Source organism: Channa argus, chromosome 1, assembly GCF_033026475.1.
Source record: "Channa argus isolate prfri chromosome 1, Channa argus male v1.0, whole genome shotgun sequence".
In the NCBI taxonomy this organism is placed as follows: Eukaryota; Metazoa; Chordata; class Actinopteri; order Anabantiformes; family Channidae; genus Channa; species Channa argus.
In genome coordinates this window covers 43182566-43202488 of record NC_090197.1, presented here as the reverse complement: position 1 = coordinate 43202488, position 19923 = coordinate 43182566, and the positions used below count along the sequence as shown (strand labels likewise).

General features: G+C 40.0%; 1 protein-coding gene across 1 annotated transcript; it reads left to right on the top strand.

Annotated features, from left to right (window-relative positions):
• Positions 1–267: 267 nt before the first annotated feature.
• On the top strand, positions 268–19451 carry kcnk12 (potassium channel, subfamily K, member 12). Its single transcript, XM_067523993.1, has 2 exons — positions 268–1313; positions 14096–19451. The coding sequence occupies exons 1-2, from the start codon at positions 974–976 to the stop codon at positions 14986–14988; spliced, it is 1233 nt and encodes a 410-aa protein (XP_067380094.1). The 5' UTR covers positions 268–973; the 3' UTR covers positions 14989–19451.
• Positions 19452–19923: the final 472 nt, after the last annotated feature.

The window sequence follows — 19923 nt, the reverse complement described above, 5'->3', positions numbered from 1 at the left end:
TTTGGAATACTTCTGTAGAATACACAAGCAAAATTAGGTTCTGTTTGTGCATTATTTAGTGTTTAAACATTAGTGGCTCCTTAGTCAAGGCCTATGATCTTTATACTTTTCCAACAAATTTCTCCATTTCTAATAAAAGCATTGTTTGTGTGGTCATAGTGTTGAAGCTTTCAGAAACTTTTAAAGCCGCTTATTTCAAGAGTGCTCCTTTGTTTGTGCCTACAGTGCAGAAAGCGAGGAACCAGTTTACAATATCCTCAGTGCGCATGGCACAAGGTAAGACGACTGCACTCAAGTGAAAATGTAAATCCTGTTATCTCAGGACTACCTCATCTAAGGACGCGCGGGGCACTGCTTTCCCCCTCCATAGTCTCCGCGCTTTATGGCGAAGAGTGATCTCTCCATATGCAGGGATGCAACGTGCCACATGAAGCTTGCAGCTCAGCACTTCTCCAGACCAAGCGAGCCTGAATATAGACGACTTTAACTGAGAAACTCAGTTTCCCGAGAAAAATACCTCGGTAACTTGCAGGATTTTGCGCGTCATCGTGGTCTTTTGTAGAGAAACATTGTGGTGCAGGGGACCCAGAGAATACTACTACTGCTGCTTGCACTGACACAAAGAAGCACGTCCGGTTGGATTTAAGCTGCAGTCCACTTCATACCAACTGCACTGCCACAAGTGTGGGGAGAAATTATGTTATGAAACCATCCACCAGCAGCTTTTCTCATGAACTCTGTGGTGGAGCTGCAGAGTTATATCCACAAGTGGTGTGTTTTGTCCACATTTCCGCGACAATCACTTCTTGGCTACAATGAGACAACGTGGTGGGTTAACTGGAGGAAATGTTACGCACAGAAGTGCAGTGAGAGCGCAGGACAGTGACTTCCAGAGGGCACCTGCGGACGAGTGAATGCCGTCTCCGATGTGGAGCTTGTCGCTGTCCGACGCGCGAGTGGTGCTGAAATTTGGATGATGCCTGGCCAGCGACTGCACGGCTGCCGCTCCCTGCACTTCAACGAGGACAACGGCCGCTTTGTGCTGCTCGCCATCCTTATCATACTGTACCTGCTGTGCGGCGCTGCGGTCTTCTCGGCCATAGAGAGGCCCTCGGAGCTGCGGGCTCACGGCCGCTGGAACGGGACGCTTCTCAACTTCAGTGAGACCTTCAACATCAGCCTGCAGGACCTCAACTCCTTCTTGCGGGAGTACGAGTCTGCCATCGCCGCCGGTATCCGGGCTGATGCTTTGAGGCCAAGATGGGATTTTACAGGGGCTTTTTATTTTGTTGGAACTGTGGTGTCAACTATAGGTGGGTGATGTATGCAGCATTCACACATTTCTCTGACATTTGCGTCCATTTGTTTGCTCTCTTCGTGTCCCTTAAGTACCTTTGATACAAACCCAAATGCAATTACTGCAGTAATTAGCCCATATCAAATAATTTTAGAGGAAATAATGCCATTTGGGACCTCGTGTCTTGATAAATCCACATTTAAGACCAATAAGTTGGAGAAAGACTAGTTTAAACCTAATTCTTTTTTGTGAAATCATCACACGGTCAAACGGAATGTTTGCTCTCTTTCCACTGGCTTACATGCAGCATTTCAAATTAACATTTTTTCCAGTCATGTGTTTCATATTGTCTGCGAGAGATTTTGGCAGTGATGGCAACATCTGACTCGCCTGCCATTTGGAACGGCACACTCATCTCTGGCTATAGGACAGCACCCATGGGTGCAGTCTTTTTTTGCCACATTTCCATTCAAACCAGCAGGAATGTCAATGAGAAGCCCCGTCTGCTCCCCCACATTTAACATTTACTTGTGCAATAGGTCAGAAAAGAGCAAGTGTCCCTCGCAGGGCAGCCCGAGGGCCAGTGGTGTGGTGTACTGCATGCCTGATGGCCCTGAAGCCCACCTTAGCCCCCTGCCCCTCCCTCACTGACAGCATTTCATGAGTGAGCGAGTCAGTGTGAACAGGTGAACAACCAAATGTACACACTGGTAACAATTTGAGCTCATCCCAGCTCTCTGACCTTGCCCTCAATACACAAACACACACACACATACCGGTCTTTGTAACTGAAAAATGAGGTGAGGGGAGTGATTTGGTAAAGCAATGGCTCTGTACGGGTTCACAGAGAGAATTGGATCCACATAAGTGAAAATGTTTCCAGAACTTTATTTACTGTAGAACCGTCAGAAGAGCTCTCCAAGCTCTTTCTGCTGGCTGCTCTCCCGTATACAGTAAATACACAAATGCTGAGCTCTTGAGAAGTCCTTGCACTCGGCTCACTCAGTCACAGGAGGGAACCACCGCAGCTGTGGTTGTGTACATGTGTGCGGCAGGTTAAAAGTGTTTCTGTTGTCGTACAGCAGCATCCGTCTTGCCCTGACAAGCAGATCACATAAACTGACTCAGCTGCTTAGAGAAATAAAAACAAAAATGCAATGTGATTCTCTCTATTTGTCTTTTTGTGTGCTTGCACGGATTTGTGTCTGGATTTCCATGTCGCTTTGATCCCCTCCTCCGTTCAACCCTCTGGCTTGTGTGCTACTTTTTCTGCATGTTTCTCAGCCGGTGATATAAAAGGGATTTAGGGGCCTCCCCACACAATTCAGAGTGGCATCCCCTGTGTGCTCTAGATGCTCCTTCCCAACACTTCCCACCTCTGAGTTTGCTTTGGCACAGGCTTCAAATCAGCAGTGACACTTTGATCTCCTTGATGGGCCTTTATAATATTGCTTTGAATAATGAAAGTGAAGTCCTGACCACTTGATGCAGATGTTTACTCACACTTTTGGCCAGGTTTTCTGGACATTAGTGCTATGTTGTTTTATAATTCCATGAAATACTGCAGGGAGTACAAAAAGAACAGAGCACCGTTTACTAAAACCTAAACATAATCTATAAATGAAAAATCAGCTATTGGATGTTTTGAGGTTAAGCAAGTGTTTAATGAAAACAGTCTATAACAACACCCACTCAGTAGGGGCTCTGGAGCTTCCTTCCTTGGCAGAAGCATTGGCCCAGTTGTCATGAATTTGTAATTTTTTAAACTTTCCATTTTTAGGACTTATATCATCCACATTTTACACTGTTTTGAAATGTTTAATCATAATGCACAATGTTCCTCCACAGGAGCCCAGCTGTTGTGAAAATGTGTTCATTTAGCAAACTCACAGTCTCACTTTTTTAGCCATGCTGGTGGTGTGGTAACAAGAGAAAGGCTGGGAAAACCCAAAAGCATTTTCCCTTTAGATCTCCATTATTAATGAGATTTGCAGGGCAGATCCAAGCACGAACAAGGTCAGTTTTCACTCTTTGTATTATATATTCATAAAGGTCTCATCAATGCAAATCCTATGGAAAAAGCAAGAATGAGTGGGATTTGCTCACAAGTCAATGGCTGCACGTTTGAGTCCGGTATCTGCTTCCTAGTACACATCAATGGATAAACATCAACAAGGAAGTATTGTCTTTGGGAGTGTGTCAGTATGAGGGAGGCTGTGCCTCAAGATGAAATAGATATCTATGGGTCAAACTGTCCTTGAACAAGGCAAGTATAGCTCCTGATGGGTCAGGTCAGAACCTTGCACAGTAGCTGCTGTCATCCGTGCATGTGTTTTTGAATGGTTAGGTCGCAAAGCGCTTTATAAGTGTAGACAGTTTACAGGTACCCCTTATGTGGATGTTAGCATGTAGGCCAAAGAGATGTTTGCACGGCTGCATGATCTTAGTCTTGATTTTTAACTTGTCTCATTGCATTGTAATTTGGATTGTAGAGTTTGTTCTTGTCGTCAAGTGATGTTGTCCTGCCCTATATATTCATGCACGGCTTTACTATGCATGCTCATTAAAGAGGCCACAACAGTCTGCTCTGTAAACAAGATTTCTATTAATATCTGAAGGTATTTATAACCCTCAAAGCTGACTGACAACTGACGACTGCCAATTAGGACAGTTCTCTGCTGCTGTTTGTGTAATTGTCTCATATCAAGTTGCCACAGTGACTTTTGCAGAAATACTTCAGTTGTATGACTATAGTGAAGTTGTCAATGGGGGATATTATATTATTTTATAAAGTGTGTTAAGACACTCTTCACTTGGTCCAAGGCCTTCGGTGCATTTTAAACGAGTGAGTTATGTTGGTTTAAATTAAACTCTATTTATTATTATAACTTTGAAATCACAATATATAATATTAATCCAATTAAACTGTCTTATTTTTATCACTAAAATTTAAATAATTTCATAGTTTCACCAAATAACCACTATGTAATGCAAACAACATCCATAGTTCATTTTTTTGGAGTGTAACATTCAGCTGCAGGTTTGGATTGGGTTGTGTGCTGGTTACTGTTGAGGATAGACTCTGTCCTGTCTATTATTGCCCCTGGCAGCCACTGCAGCATCTTGTTCCATCAGACTCACACCGACCCACTCAGAGAATTCACAAAGACAAATGAGGCAAACAGGACAGTTTAAGAACACAACAAAACTGACCTTAATGCATTTTTTTACCTTTGAACAAGAACAGAGGTAACCTCAGTGCAGTCCATAGCTTGTGAAATGAGGAGAAATGTCAGAGGTGGGCAGAGTTATGAGAAGATAAAATCCTGCTAAATCCTTGCTACAAAGATGTGCTGCAGCAAGATGAGAGAGAGCGCCTTTCTCTCGGGATGCATCAGCGCAGGCATCATCTCTTCCACCACAATCCGGTGGCTGAAATGTTATCCTTAAAACACAGTAGCCTCATGAAGTTAATGTTTTTGACTTATACTGCAAAACATAGTTATGCTGACACTGTAAGAGATGTTAAAGCCTGCATGTTTCAGTTAGAGTTTCTAGAAACACCTCCAGCCCTAATCTATATTAACAGTGGATTAAATGACCGTATGCACACTGAAAGGAGTCACTTATTACATAATTCTGCAGATTAGCCTATTACAGCTCATCGGTTTGATTTTACAGTCATTAACTTAAGTGTTTTGGTTCACTCCTCACCTTTTGGACAGAAACGCTTGAAAACTGCTGTACACTGCCTGCCCAGCACCAAACAGACAAATACAGTTGGTGAGCAGCTGTCAAACATGAAGCATTTAGCTGTGTTATAACAGTATAGTGGCTCTGTCAGGACAGTCACTAAACCTTTAAGAGCCAAGACACCATGCCAATATGCAGAATCCATCCAACTTTGTAGAAATGGACTTTGGGTTTAGCCAAGCTGTATTTGGGATATCAAGTTCATGTACAAAATTTGATTTATTTTATAGCGCCTACATCAGGCAAATTGCCCCTTAGAACATTATGCAATGATGCATCATTCTGCCAAATTTACTGAAACTCAACACCATACAGTGACTGAGAAGCAGATGTTACACGTTTAGCACAGAGACTGCAGATTCCTGGTAATGAGGAATGCATCTGACCTAATTCCAAGACCAGAGAGAGATGCATATAATTATATATCAGGCTTTGTTTTCTTGTTAACACAGAATCATTATCTTGCCATCTCACCATAAAGAGGGTCATTGTGCTGTGATAAACACGTAATTAACTGAGATCAAACAAATGTATCAAAACAATTCTTTTAACAGGCGTATTTAGTGATAAAGAAACTGAATTTTGTTCACTCACCATAATTACAAGCTCATTACATCATGATTGTGGGGAAAGATTTAGAAAAATGATCATTCTGTCCCTTTCCATGTTTTTTATTGTGCAGTTTTAGCAAGCAATCAGACCTAATGATTTAGTGGGTGGTTTCCGTCTGGTTTCCTTGTGCCAATTTAAAAAGTGCTGAGTCTCACTGAGGCACACTTGCGAGGTTTGTGCGACTATTACACGCCTGTCCGACCAGGGCCCCACATATCTGGAAGAGAAGTGCAAACCAAATTTGTTCTCTGTTCTGTACTGCACCTTGTAAATTACAAGACTCTGCAGTTACAAGACAATGGTAACCTCTCAGCAGTAGGGCATGCGTTTGGTATTTAAGCAGTGGGAAATGTCTTATGATAGACTGTGTGGACTCCTGAAGGCAAGCTATGCTTTTGCTTTGCAGTTGTGTTCTTACTGCATTTAGATTAACTGCTCGTGATGCCTCACTGCGACAAAACCATCTGTGTTGTTGTTACTGTTGGTTTATGTTATGAATGTGCTTTTAGGAGGTGGGTGGGAAAGGTTTGCAATCTGTGGAAGTAGATTAATCACTGTACCGTGATATTTCAGACTTGTTCTTGCCTTCTGTCTCTCACTTCAGCACTGTTGCTGGTCTGTCCCAGACGAGTGTCTGTTACTGTCTAATATCAATCTAAAGCAAAACCGATCTACTCCTCTGTTCATGACTACAACAGTACACAGTAAACAGTAATTAATTTGGATGACATCAATCTGACCTCTTGATTGCCTACTTCATAATTTGATTCTGTTAAACAACTAAGTAACAATACAGAAGCTGCTCATATTGTACAAGTGGTTATTATTACATAATGCGATGAAGATCGTTTCACAGGCCCATCCAAAGCCAGTCAGTAGGATTCTCTATTCTCTACCGTCTCTTCACCCCTCTAAGCTCTTTAGATCTCCCGGTCTGCTCTGTGAAATCCCAGACTCAGTGGAAATGTCACCGTTAAAAATGGAAAACAGAGAGCCTTCAGTCACATGAAAGGCTTTGGAGGTCTCTTTTAGAGTGTGTGCGGTCCTGATGATCAGCACAAACATTGCACTACCCAAAGAGGGAATGGAGCCAAATTGCACAACTGCTGCAAAGAAGTTCTATAAGATTGTGTCTAAATTAAATCAGTAGCATTTTTCTGCCTTTAAGCTGCCGTCACATATTGTGAATGTTTTGTCTTTGAACTCATTGATTTGGGTTGATGGTCCACAGCTTTACAATTTGCTTCATTTTCAGCATGACTTGTCTCTAAAACCACTTCAGGTAGCTGATTTACAACTAAAAGCTCTAAATAAGACATTGTACCCTACCGGCTCCACACTAAACAGTTGACAAACATTGTTAGTGACTATAGCTGCTGAACAAAGTGGAGCATTTACTGTAAGTGTGCAAATATAGCCATTTCAGGTGAGGCTCAAAGGAGAGGGTTGTTTGTTGCATACGAAGGGAAGAGAACAACTCCCTTACATTTTTGCAGATGATACACAGCTATTTAGGACATTTTATTCTCCTTTTGCCTCTGCCCCTTTTCTAGATCCATTCCTAATGCCTCTCTCTCTCTCACCCTCTGTATGTGTGTGTGTGTGTGTGTGTGTGTGTGTGTGTGTGTGTGTGTGTGTGTGTGTGTGTGTGTAGGACAAACCTCCCGAGAAGCAAAGACTGCAATAAATCCCCATCTTTGTTAACAGCACAGTACAGGTTACCCTGCTCTGTCACAGCAGGTCATAAATCTGCCCTGGCTTGCTAAGGAGCATACTTTACTACATCCAGTAACTCAAAGATTTAAATCATCATGGCCGTCTGATAAGATCATTTTAGAGGACACAGCAAATTTGCTGGGCTTCCTCCAACTCAGGCTGATTAGCATTTCTTCAATTCTGCTCTTTGCACTGACAAGCCACAGACGGGATAAACCTATGTGTGCTCTTTGCACTCTGCAGTCCCCTGACCTGCTTCCTATCAAGGCAAGTTTAAACAGCCATTTTAAATTTGATCCTGACATTAGTATTTTTACTATCATCAGTTTCGCTGACAATCCAATTTGCTTGGGTGCTGATATCAATGCTGACTTGCAGCTATGAGAGTTTAAACTTTCCCCATAAGCAGAAAAGTCCCTCTCTTGAAGCTGGCAACCTTTCTTGCAATAAACTCCGACCCACGCTTGCAGTAGCAAACTGTCACCAGGTTGCCAACAAGCCTACATAGCAATTCCTTCTTGGCCTCATAAAGGTCATGTATGTTATGACTCATCAGTGTTAATAAAATAACAATAAGTTGTTGAACAGTGTGATTTGACAGCTATCCATCTGGAGAGAGGAGAGACAGGGGGATGTGCTGTGATGGTGCCTCTCTCAAATGGGTAAATGCAAACAACACACTGGAATAGTATCAAACAGACTGAAGATTAGAGTTTAGATAAACTAAAATTATCTCAAACTTGATAATATAACTTTCCATTTCAGCTTTGACCTTGAATAAGTAAGATGCTTGGTCACTATGATTAGATTAGTTAAAGCACAATCAACCCTCAAGCTTGAGATCATGCCCCAGTGGAAGAAATGACCATTGTGTCTCATATATCTGCTTTCAAGAGGAATGGCAGACAAATCAAACGAAAGAGATGACAACATTGTAGGTTACTATAACATATTGTGAGTTACACCATACAGTACTTATCCTGCATCTGTTTGCATGAGAGGAAACATTGCTCTTCCTCCTGTAGAATGATATTCTTACAGGTTTTAATCATTCATGCAACAGACCGACTTTTTTAACATTCAGCCTGTTTCCACTTGGACACATTCATTTGGCTCTGATTTTCATGATGAAAGAATTATTATCCTTGGAAAACTCTGTGATCACACAGAGCTGAATGCGTTGCATACGTTTGGTCCTAATGCCAGCATTCACAAATTATTCAGCTACCTCCGGGCTGGCAGCCTCTGGTGAAGTCAGTCAGTCTCAGACTCATAGTGGGCATTTGGTTAATAGAAAGTAAAAGATCATTTAATTGTGAGCAACAGAGCATTGCCTCATCATTCCTCTGAGGCAGCTTGCTGTGCTTTCTCTATGTATGATCCAAGAACATTTTTGCAGCTGTCAGTAACTTAACAGTCCCTGACATGAAACAAGTTATTTGCACAGCCTTAAATTTCAAGGCTTTGTGCTTCCACATTAGCAGTAATAAAAAAACATTACATCAAAAGAACCTCAAGCAAACATGTCCTGCTGGCATTTGATCCAACTGTTTCCATGCGATGCCTTCAAATCTGTAGCAGCTATGAAAGACACAAAGTACATATATTGTAGCATTACCGTCATGCTGTACTATCCATTAAGCTGAACATGGAGGCTTATCACATTGTTCTGAGTCTGATAGGGTTTCAAAAGCTCCACCTGAACAGGTGTGTTTACTTTGGGAATAATACAAGAGAGCTTTATGTAGCTAACCTTTTATTCAAACACTGACTATGCATACAGTCCAAGATGATAGGAAACACAAGGACATAGCATTGAGATAAACCAGGGAGGCTGCTAATCTGATGACTCCTCAATTACACCAAAGAACAGAATCTCTGTTACTTTTCTTAGTTTTTCTTTAGCTCATTTAGGCCGTGTTTTCTTTGTCTGTGCAACTGCATAACACACTGCACTGTGTTGACTGCATAAGAGTCTGTGAGGACACACAACAGATCGAAAAACTAACAAAAAAAGAAGAAGAAATGTTTGTGTAGATCCAAAGTCAGTGCAGCATATTCCTTGACAATAAATCAATACAGACAACAGCAGAGTCATCACTAATCCTGGCCCACTTTGCCAGTGAATTAAACACATAGGGGGAATTTAAAACGCCACACTTGATTCAGTTATGAAGGAGCCTAATAACTCACCAGCAGAAAAAAAAAAGGTTTTAGATTTTGTTTCATGGACCTTCAATTGTAACAGTGGGTATACTCATGTAATTTGCATTGACCACTCCATCATTTATAATTGACTGATTGGTTATATTGTGCGTGGTTAAGCTGAGTGTGAAAGCCATGTTGCTCTGTTCGAAACCCTAATAGAAATGCACTGTAATGCACTGAACACTGTACACACTGTATTCTGCTAACCCATCCTTCAGGTTTTTAAGCACTTGGTTTCATTTGTGCCTGCAGTGCCCAGATCTTAAACTAATCTTGGCATGTATGTGACCTATTGTAAAACTGGCAGCGTGGTGTGAATGTTGCTATTATTATCTAGTCTGTCGATGATCCTGGCAGCTCCTAAGCAGATGGTGCGGTGATGATGTCTCAGGTCTGGCCTGGTCTGTTGTTGCTTCCTCAGCTCTCTGTCCTTTCTGCATACCTTCGCCACGCCACCTCGTGACTAATGATTTCCTGTTCGTCACAGAAACACAGTCATTACAGGGATGGGCATGTGCTGTGTTTACTTCTGTCAGTCCCATCAGCCCAATTTAAGACAATTCCCACTGGTAAGATGCAGTTGGTTTGACTGGGAGCTTGTTTTTATGCTTATTAATCGGTGACATGGAGAAGCAATAGGAAGCAGAGATTTAGGCCAATTTTCAGGGCAACAGGGAGTTGTATGAGGACAGGTTGTTGACCTTATGACTTATTACCACTTAGAGAGAGAATTGAATGTACACTACATGTCCTTAATTTAACAATTTAGACATGATAGTGCACTTTTAATTACCCTTTTTTCTCATGTACATAGTCATTAGAGGCTCAGGAACAATATAACTGGATATTTTTCTTCTGTATTGTGGATTTCTTCAGCTTTTGCCAATTAATTCAGAGTGCCCTGAGATCCCCTCAATCGTCAGCTGAACTCACACTTACCGTGAGACTGAACTGTTCTGTTTGGCTGTCTGATGGTTGACCTTATGAGGCTATTTTCCAGTAAAATAAATCAATGTGCCTTTTTCTGGAATCTCTGTATTGAAAAAGGCATCAAATGGGTTTTGTCAAAGCATACAACAAATTCTAATGTGAGCTCTTTAGAAACTGCAATAACTGTACTACATATACCAAGGATTAAATAATGTCCTTGACCATGACTCTTAAAAATTGACATTTAAACATAAGATTTTGTTTGCCTCTTGTGCTGTTGCAGATATTTTCTTTTTAAACTGGACTTAAACGAAACTCTCAGTAGACCTGAGTGGATTTGGTTTATCGGAATAAATATTGAATAAATTCCCTTTTCATGCCCTCGGTCATACATTCCATTTTTAATATCAACATTTTCATAAATAGCTACTTTAAATTTTCGCATCCTCAGTAGGAATTAATAGGCTTGGTTTCCCCAGACAGCATAAGGCAGGGTGACCTTACCATACCATAAACTTATGTCTATTTTTATGCAGCATCCCTACATAAAATAGTCTATAGTCTATTTTAATATTAATTGAATAGTAATAATTTTTATTTACTATTAACTGAATATCCTCTGTTTGTTCCTTTGTGCTGCAGACTATCTAGATAATAACATACATGTTCTGTGTCATATATTTTGTATGGATCTTTATATTGACAGTGGTGTAAATGTATTTAAAGGATTACTGTTTAAGATGCATGTGGTTTGTCTACTACTACATGATTATTAGGCTAAGTAAATAAAATGCAGTGCACTAATAAAGTCCATCGATACTTCAATTAGCGAAACTCTCAGTAATCTGTGCTATTTGTTCAGTCCTGACTTGACAGCATGATTTAATTAGGTATTTTAACTGTTACTGGACTGTAATAAGAGTCGCTCAGTATAAACTGTGTCAGCTCTCCAGTTACTTTGTTTTATACTTTTTCATTTTACTATTTCTTTCTTTTTTTTCCCTTATTTTTTCATCCACCCTGGACAGGTCGCCAGTCCATCTAATCTCATTTTTCGTCTTTTTAAATAATTTAATTAGCATTGGTATTAAAACTTAACCTAAACATTAACGTTTCCATAGTAAAGATCTATTTTTGATCTTTTCCTCACATTTTGAAAGCTCTTTTCCTCTTAAAGCTGTCAAATGGTAATTAATAAATACAAATGACATTATTTCCATCACTTCTCTTTTGGTTGATTCTCTAGCATATAATTATGTGTGAAAGCAGCATTAGCTATTAGATCATGACATAATTAGTTTAGGTTGAGTTGAGTTTATTTAATGTTAAAGAACAAATATTTTCCCGTGGCTTTGATTGAATTGAATTATGGCACATATGATTTCCTGCCTTAGCAGTTCCTGCTAAACTACTGTAAATGACTTGTTGGCTTAATGCTCACAAAGGTCAGCAGCATGATCTTTTTTGTTGAATGGTGACTTTTGTTGTAACTTATAATGAATAGTTAAAGAAGTACAAATGAATATGCATGTTGTCACAAAGTGTTTGCATCTTTGGTTTTAGCCTGTCTTTCCTTTGCTTTCCTATTATTGTTCAGTTCTAATGCGTCTTGACACAGTAGTCTGGAGTAATGTCTCTGAAACCCAACACAGAATCGATGCCTGGTGCCTTTTCCACTCATAGGTAATTTACTTGGTAATGAGAGATGGTGCAGAATACTGTCTCTGCATGCGCTGAGGAGATGTAATCAGTTTTTCCTTTGATTTAGTTGGGCTTCTAATTAATTAATTAAAACGCTTCAATAGGATTTCACTGAAGGGCTTAATTTGGGTAATCGCTGCCCCTCACCTTCCTGTCACCTGACCGGTGCCTCGCTGTCTGTTGCTAAACTTTATCACTATCTTTGACAAAACCAGATAATTTAAAGTCTGGTGAAATGTCTCAAACCAGCAAAAGTCTTTCTCAGTAGGTGTAAGACCACAGGATGCGTAAACATGTGGTGGTTTATTCCCTCTTGTCTCTATAAAACAATCTGTATCAATCAGTCTTCGATCTAAATGGCCCGGCATGTCAACAGCAAACCCATACGAGAGTGGTTTTCAGTCTGAGTGATAAGGTCACAACAGCCATTTTGGGTATCATAAAAGAAGTACTGTCTAGATATTGATGTCATTTATTACCTGGCAAGGATGGTTATAGACAGGTTGGTAAAAAGGGTGGGTGGGGCACTGCCCTAATGCTCTGAGAAGGCTGAAAGGAGAATAGCCATGATGGAAAAATCAATTAACCTTGGCCTGAGAGTGAACTGGTTGATCTTTCAGCACGTTTTTGTTTGTTGACAAATATACCATCTGTTTTTCAGGACATTGTGTGGGTGTGTGTTTCAGTGTGTGCTTGCATGGGCACCTGGTATACAAGTGAGTAATGTATAGAAATATGAGTAATGTTTGTGTGCACACTACAAGGTCCAGTAAAAAAAAGCAGAACATTTGCAAATGACAATTAAACATCACAAGTCATCAATAATACAGGTTGGTGAAAGTAACCAAGAAAAACCTTAATGGTCAAATGATTAGGAAATGGATTACAAAAAACAATATTATTTATACTACATAGATTTGTGTCTATTTTTGTGACACTGCCATTTACTTATGCTATCAGAGTGGTTTCAGTAAAAAGAACATCAGCCTGTCAGTCAGTAATTCAGTGAATGAATGAATGAATGAATTGCCATGCTATTTCAAATAGACATTCATGGTCCCCAGAAGAGAATCCTACTGAATGAGGCTTGGACGAGGATGGATGAGAAACTAAGTAGTAAAGGGCTTTTTCCTCAAGTCTTTAAGTCATCATGAGGCTTTCATGTGTGACTATTAGGAGAATATCTAAAAAGTTATTGGATGGATGGCCACAAAATCAGGCACTGAAATTCAACTGAATTTTTTCACCAAGTCTCTGATGCTAGTGGCAGTAAAGTGCTGATAGAATACATCACATTACCAATAATGTAATATATTTAACAGTAGTGTACCCATCAGCAAATGTTACCATCAGAGCTGCACTGCAGCTGCACTTCTGACTCTCCTTGAGATTAAGAAGTGCTACTTCTACATGCAGCGAAATCCATAAACATCCTCTCCTCTTCTATCCTCTCCTCTAATAACTCCTTCCTCGACTTGAACACTCAGTGTAATTGACTTAGAAATCAGAAAATAGCAGGAAGCCAAAATACACAGATGAGAAAAAATAGGGCTTACCTAAGCATATTCATCCTGCAAATATCCTCTTCCCCTCTATATAACACCAATGTCCTTGATTTCTGCCGCCCTACCAACAATAATAAACATTAGAATAAACCCTATTAGTGATGTATCATGTCGCTATACGGTGTAAAGTGTTTAAACTATATACACGCACAAACCTGTTTAATATTTTATTTTGAATTGATGCTAGTATCACTGGATGCACAATTCAGTCAAGTGTTATACTGTCACTGAAGTTTTGCAGTTAGTGGCATTTTTTTCTAAGCACTTTCTAGTTAGGTCTCAGGTTGCTTATATGTCTTTTGCATCTCTGCAGGTTTTGGGATGACAACACCAGTGACAGTTGCAGGCAAAGTTTTTCTGATCTTTTATGGACTCCTGGGCTGTGCTGCCACCATCCTCTTCTTTAACCTCTTCCTGGAGCGTATCATCACACTACTGGCTGTGGTGATGAAAGCTGTGAGAGAGCGGCGAATAAGGAACAGTGGTCTACTCCCACCAGGCATCCGCCATGACTTCTCTGCCTACTCCCTCCCTGGCTGGAAGCCCTCTGTTTACCATGTGATGCTGATTCTCGGCCTGTCAGCCATCACTATATCCTGCTGTGCATCAGCCATGTACACCCCTGTTGAGGGTTGGGCATACTTAGACTCACTGTACTTCTGCTTTGTCACATTCAGCACCATCGGTTTTGGGGACTTTGTCAGTAGCCAGACTGCAACTTACAGATACCAAAGCCTCTACAGGGTGGCCAACTTCCTCTTCATGCTGATGGGTGTGTGCTGCATCTACTCACTCTTCAATGTCATCTCTATTGTTATCAAGCAGGTGCTCAACTGGATGCTGGAGAAAATGAGCTGTTTGTTTTGCCAACGCTGCAATAAAGCGAGCGCCTTCTTGGGTAGACGCAATGCCATTCGCCCGGGCTCCAAGGGGCGGCAGAGTCGGTTTGGGCAATCACTTGACTCAGATGGGCCTTGTGACAGTGACACTGAAGGACGCAGACTATCAGGGGAAATGATCTCTATGAAAGACCTGGCAGCCTCTAACAAGGTGTCGCTGGCCATCATGCAGAAGCAGCTGTCTGAGTCGGCCAACGGATATCCCAGGACAGTCTGTGGCAGCTCGTGCCATAACGGTTTTTCTGGGGGGGTTGGTGCCCTCGGCATCATGAACAACAGGCTGGCAGAGACAAGTAACTCCAGGTAGAGAACACGTTGAAACAGGAAGCAAAGTACTGAAGCTCTTTATTCTCGTAAACGCTGAGGATGATGGCCATACAAAAAACACTGGGCTTCTGAGACGGTCAGCCAATGCAACTTGTTATGCATGAAACATTTGACAATGTCACTTTTCTTTTGGATACATTTATTTGGAACTACAAGCCTGTGGTGATGAGGCAGTCAGTGCTGGTGATGGTTTAAGTGGTGACAAAAAAAACATCTGCAGATCTGGACATGTGGGTACGACAAATCACTCATTTCATTAACCTCAAACCTAACCCATAACTACTCAAAGTCCCTTAAATATCAGTGTTAGTCTGCAGAGGAAGTAGGCTGTTATATACACTCAATAAATCAGGCTTATACCACTGAAATGTTGTGCTGTAAAAGAGCCAAGGGAAGCGCAGCAGTCTTTATTGTTTAGGGATTTTGCCAGTTTATTTGAATGTACATAGTGAATGCTGTAAACAAGAAAAGTGTAGTCACAGAATAATATAGCACATACTGATCTATGCATTATACTAATCATGCATTTTTGCACCATTTCTACACCTTGTATTGATTACAACCCCTATTGTTTGTTGACATGGGTCATGTCTTACCCTCAGGCAATTGATTCCCTTTCTGAGGGCAAATGTAGAAGACATGGCCGTGGTGTAGCTGATTTTGACAGGGCTGTAATGAGGGGCGGTTTTACAGTGCGCCACACTAAGAGGCTACAAATAGCAATTTCCCATTGCTCAAGTTGGAGAATGGACCAGAGCTGAAGAATGAAAATTCATTTCTCGTGAGAGAGGAACTGGCCGTCTTATCAGCACAGAACATGCTTTAGCGGCCAAAGACTTTGACTTGAAGGGTAAAAGAAGGAACCTACCAACTGTTTCTCTCTGCTTTTTTCAAGCTTAAAGCTGTTTTCAAGTGAAACATATGATAAAGGTCTGCAATATATTCATTACTCTTTGAATGCAGACTGAATGTAGACATACTGTATGCACAAAAATGTAAAAAAGAATAAATTACAAGTATATTTATGGTTGATTGAAGTTAAATATAAGGGAGTGGAGAGAGCTGGAGGCACATTGTGTTAAATGGTAAAGAATAGCAAATAGAATAGAAAATAGCCAGGTCCATCTCAGATGCTGGAGTGAAAAGCTAAATCCTAAAGGAGACTCTCACTTGCACTGATTTATCGTTTGTGGGGATTTTCTGTTTTCATCAAGGGAGACATCTTTGAAGATACTGGCTCTCTCTGTGAAAACAAAGCATTATCCAAACAGCCTATAGTGGCTGACTTTTCACTTGATTTCAATGTAAATGTGTAGCCAAAATTTAATATATAGAGGGTGTTTGGAGAGGATATAGTGCCGCCCTGTCAGGTTGAATGATCAATGTCCCTGTTGTTGCCATCTCTTCCAAGGTATTAGTGATTTAAAACCTCACTGTGGTGTGTCTGATGTTTAAGAACAGCAAGGCATAGGAAGACATGCTGATAGTTAAACTGTCCAAGAAACAGTGATGAAGGAGGAGGAGGAAGGCAGAGAGGGGGGCTCATGACAGCATTTTGAGGTAGAAGATGTGTTGTTGGTTCACTCCTTTCATATTCACATTTGAGTCCATGTGAAATAAAATCAACAAATCAGCTCAACAGCTTTTATAAGCCAAGGGCTCAACTTTTCCTGGTGTTCGTCTTCAACACCTAATATCCTCCCTGTCCGCTTGCTTCTTTTTACTCGTCACTTTTGCATTCGATTCACACACACTGCACCATAATCCTCTTGCTTCCTTTTTCTTGCAGATCTCAGCTCTTTACTCAAGCTCATCACTCGTACACTGTGAATATGAGACATGCCATAAATGTATTGTCTGTGTACAGTCCATAAAAAGTGCTTTTACGATTATATTAGAATTTGATCTCAATCTATTCTTTATTGGTCTCCATCATTTGAGTGCATAGATCTGAATATTTTCCTTTACTCCCTAGTCTCTCAAGAGGAATAGAGAAAATGACTCAGGTAGATAAATCTTCAGGCTTGTCTTAGTCTTTCCTGCATGCCATTATGGTAAAGCCATACAACATAGCTGTATATGAAACAGAGGACTATTTAAAGTCTATTTTTCTACATGTAGTTTTCAAATATCCACACATGGATGATGAAGGAAGTCACATTCACATGTCACAGGCAATAGATTGACATGATGCAGCCTTCCAAAATGGATTAGAATTACAAATTGGACACCGGTTGTCAGTTGTTATGTTGATATGTGACAATGTTGATATTTTGGAAAATATGCACACTTGCCTTCTTGCTGAGAGTTGGATGACCCACCACCCCCCAACCCCCCACCCCTCCTCCTCACCTGTGTGGAACTTTAAGAATGAAGCTGTGAAACAAGGACTAAATTTTAAAATAGAACACAAGGCAACATGTGTTACTGAGTATTGTAGGTGTATTTTTGTTATTTTTGGATGGACCATGGTTAGAGATTTATACCATGCTAAGCTAACACCCTGGATGTGTCTCAAGATATTTAAACTTCCCAATATTGATTAACACATTTTACCTTGTTTGTTGATTTATTTTAAAATCAGAGGGAAGATAATTTCACGAGTAGCTGACTGTTATCTCTATTGTCAGTGTAGCCTGACATTAGCAAATATGTGTGTTTCCCCAAAATGTTAATTAATCCCATTAAGAATTCGTAATTTCTAGTGGTGTGGGCGTACGTGGGTGATGTGGCATGAAGAGTGCTGCCTTGGGGGGGTCATATGTTTCCACACTGCCATTAGCGGTGTCAGACCTTTGGTCATTTGAGCAGGTGTGTGGGCATGCTGAGGGAAATGACAGATTGCAGCTTGAATACATTTGTGTTCATTGTTCCTTGATATGTCAAACAGAAGGGATGTTTTGCTGGCACTTCTCTACAATATTGATTCCCGGACAATGTTATATGTGAACCTTCATATTCACTCTGAGACTTAAGGTTACTGTGGCCAAGGTTTACAATTGCTTAGGCCTACTGATTTTTAAAAATGCCCTGTACCTATCGGCCTCATTAGGTTTTTAACATTTATTTTGACAAGGAGCTTGTGTGTATGCATTTGTGTCTCCAGATGAGTGTGTAAAGGCGTGAATATAAGAATAAAAGGACTGTGACATGTTATCTTAAATGCTTCCCTAAACACAAGTCTGACATCAATGTTATCTGACTTAACATAATTAAAATGTATTTTCCTTAAGCCTGAAACACATCTAGTTTTAAAGGCAGTGAAACTAGTATTTAGAGTAAGGTTTGCTCACATTAAAATGCATGCTTGGCTTGAATTCAACTGCCTTACTTTAGTCCTTGCATATTACACAAAGGTTCCGTACTGAACAGATTATAGTGTGTAGAGCTTGTGTGTTGTATTATATAATCTTTTGCATTTTGCAAAATTGATCTCCATTGATTGCAATGGTTTTAACTACCCCACTGACCTCTGTGTCTTAAGAGGAGACAGGCGGTTTTAGGATTTCCTGTATGTTTGTACTTGTTATCAGCAGAAATGCCTCTTAAATGTGATATCACTGACTTTTCTGTTAATTGTAACTAATTAATCTTCTTTTCTCATCAACCATTAAATTAGATTCGAATGATGCAAAATTAAAATCAACAGGATACAGTATTTGACATGGGTGAATGTAGCAGGATTGGATCACAGCACAGCAGTTCAGGTTTTAAAGTTGATTTATTAATAAACCGTTTATTTCAGTTAACACTTTTGAGTAATGTGTTCAAAAACTGCTCTGTAGTCAACAGCACTTCAGCTCTGAAATTGCTCTATTAAAATGTCATGCTCTGTAGCCGTTACCAGCCCCATAATAAAACAGTTTGTTTTAAACAAGCAGAGACTAGAGATGTTGTTAATGTTCATTTTGAAGGCTGATGGTGGCGCTAATGGCATTAACATCAATTCCATTTTTTCTTTGTTATCACACTGTGCCCCCTCTTGTTGCCTCTTTCATTGTTGGCTTTGATCTGTAGCTCGATTTTCAAATCCACAGGAGGTTTGCCTTGTGTGTTTGTTAATATGCTCTATAATGTAGTGTTTTTATACCCCATTTAGATCTCAATTTAAAGCTGCTTCAGGTGTCTGTGATCCACAGTTATGTTGACCTTTGACTCTGCCGACATCAAGAGAAGTGACACCTTGGCGTGTATTTTCATGTTGCTTGCATTGTGATGTAACATCCAGTTAATGTATGCAAATTAATTGTGTTTGCAAGTTGCACATTTATACCAATGATTGTACTTTTATATTTATGTAATTAAAAGTAAAACCTATACAAAACAAGAAGGGGTTCTATTAAACACTCATATTTACTGATGCTGACATTTGAAATATTAATTTTCTAAACACAGTTGTTGCAAAAGTTGGCATCCTCTGGTTTTAAAAAGGCAATAAGAGTAGAATAATTATTTTCGTCCACATAATATTTAATGCACATTGAACTAGTTAATTAGTTAATTTTCATTTATTTTTCCCAAGGGGGATGCCAACTTTTGCAAGGAATAATAATTTTCATAATTTTACTATAACTTATTTTTTTTACATAAACTCCTTGATAATTTTTATTACTTCTGATGATCAAAGAACATTTGTACTATCTAAAGGTGAACTGTTATAATGCCAGGTTTAGGGTTACGTTTGTATCCCGTCAACTTAGAGTGAACCAAAAGAAATTTCAGAAAAGTCTATTTGATTTAGTTAGTTATTTTCCTTTATTTCCAGTCATTGCGTTAAGCTAATCACCTTCTGGCTGTATATTCATATTTAGTATACAAATGTGAAAGTGTTACCAATCTTCAGTATCCTCTTAATCTTGGCAAAACAGTCTTTTCATCAGCCAAAAAGCTTATTGCACAGCCTAGCAGCTGTTCT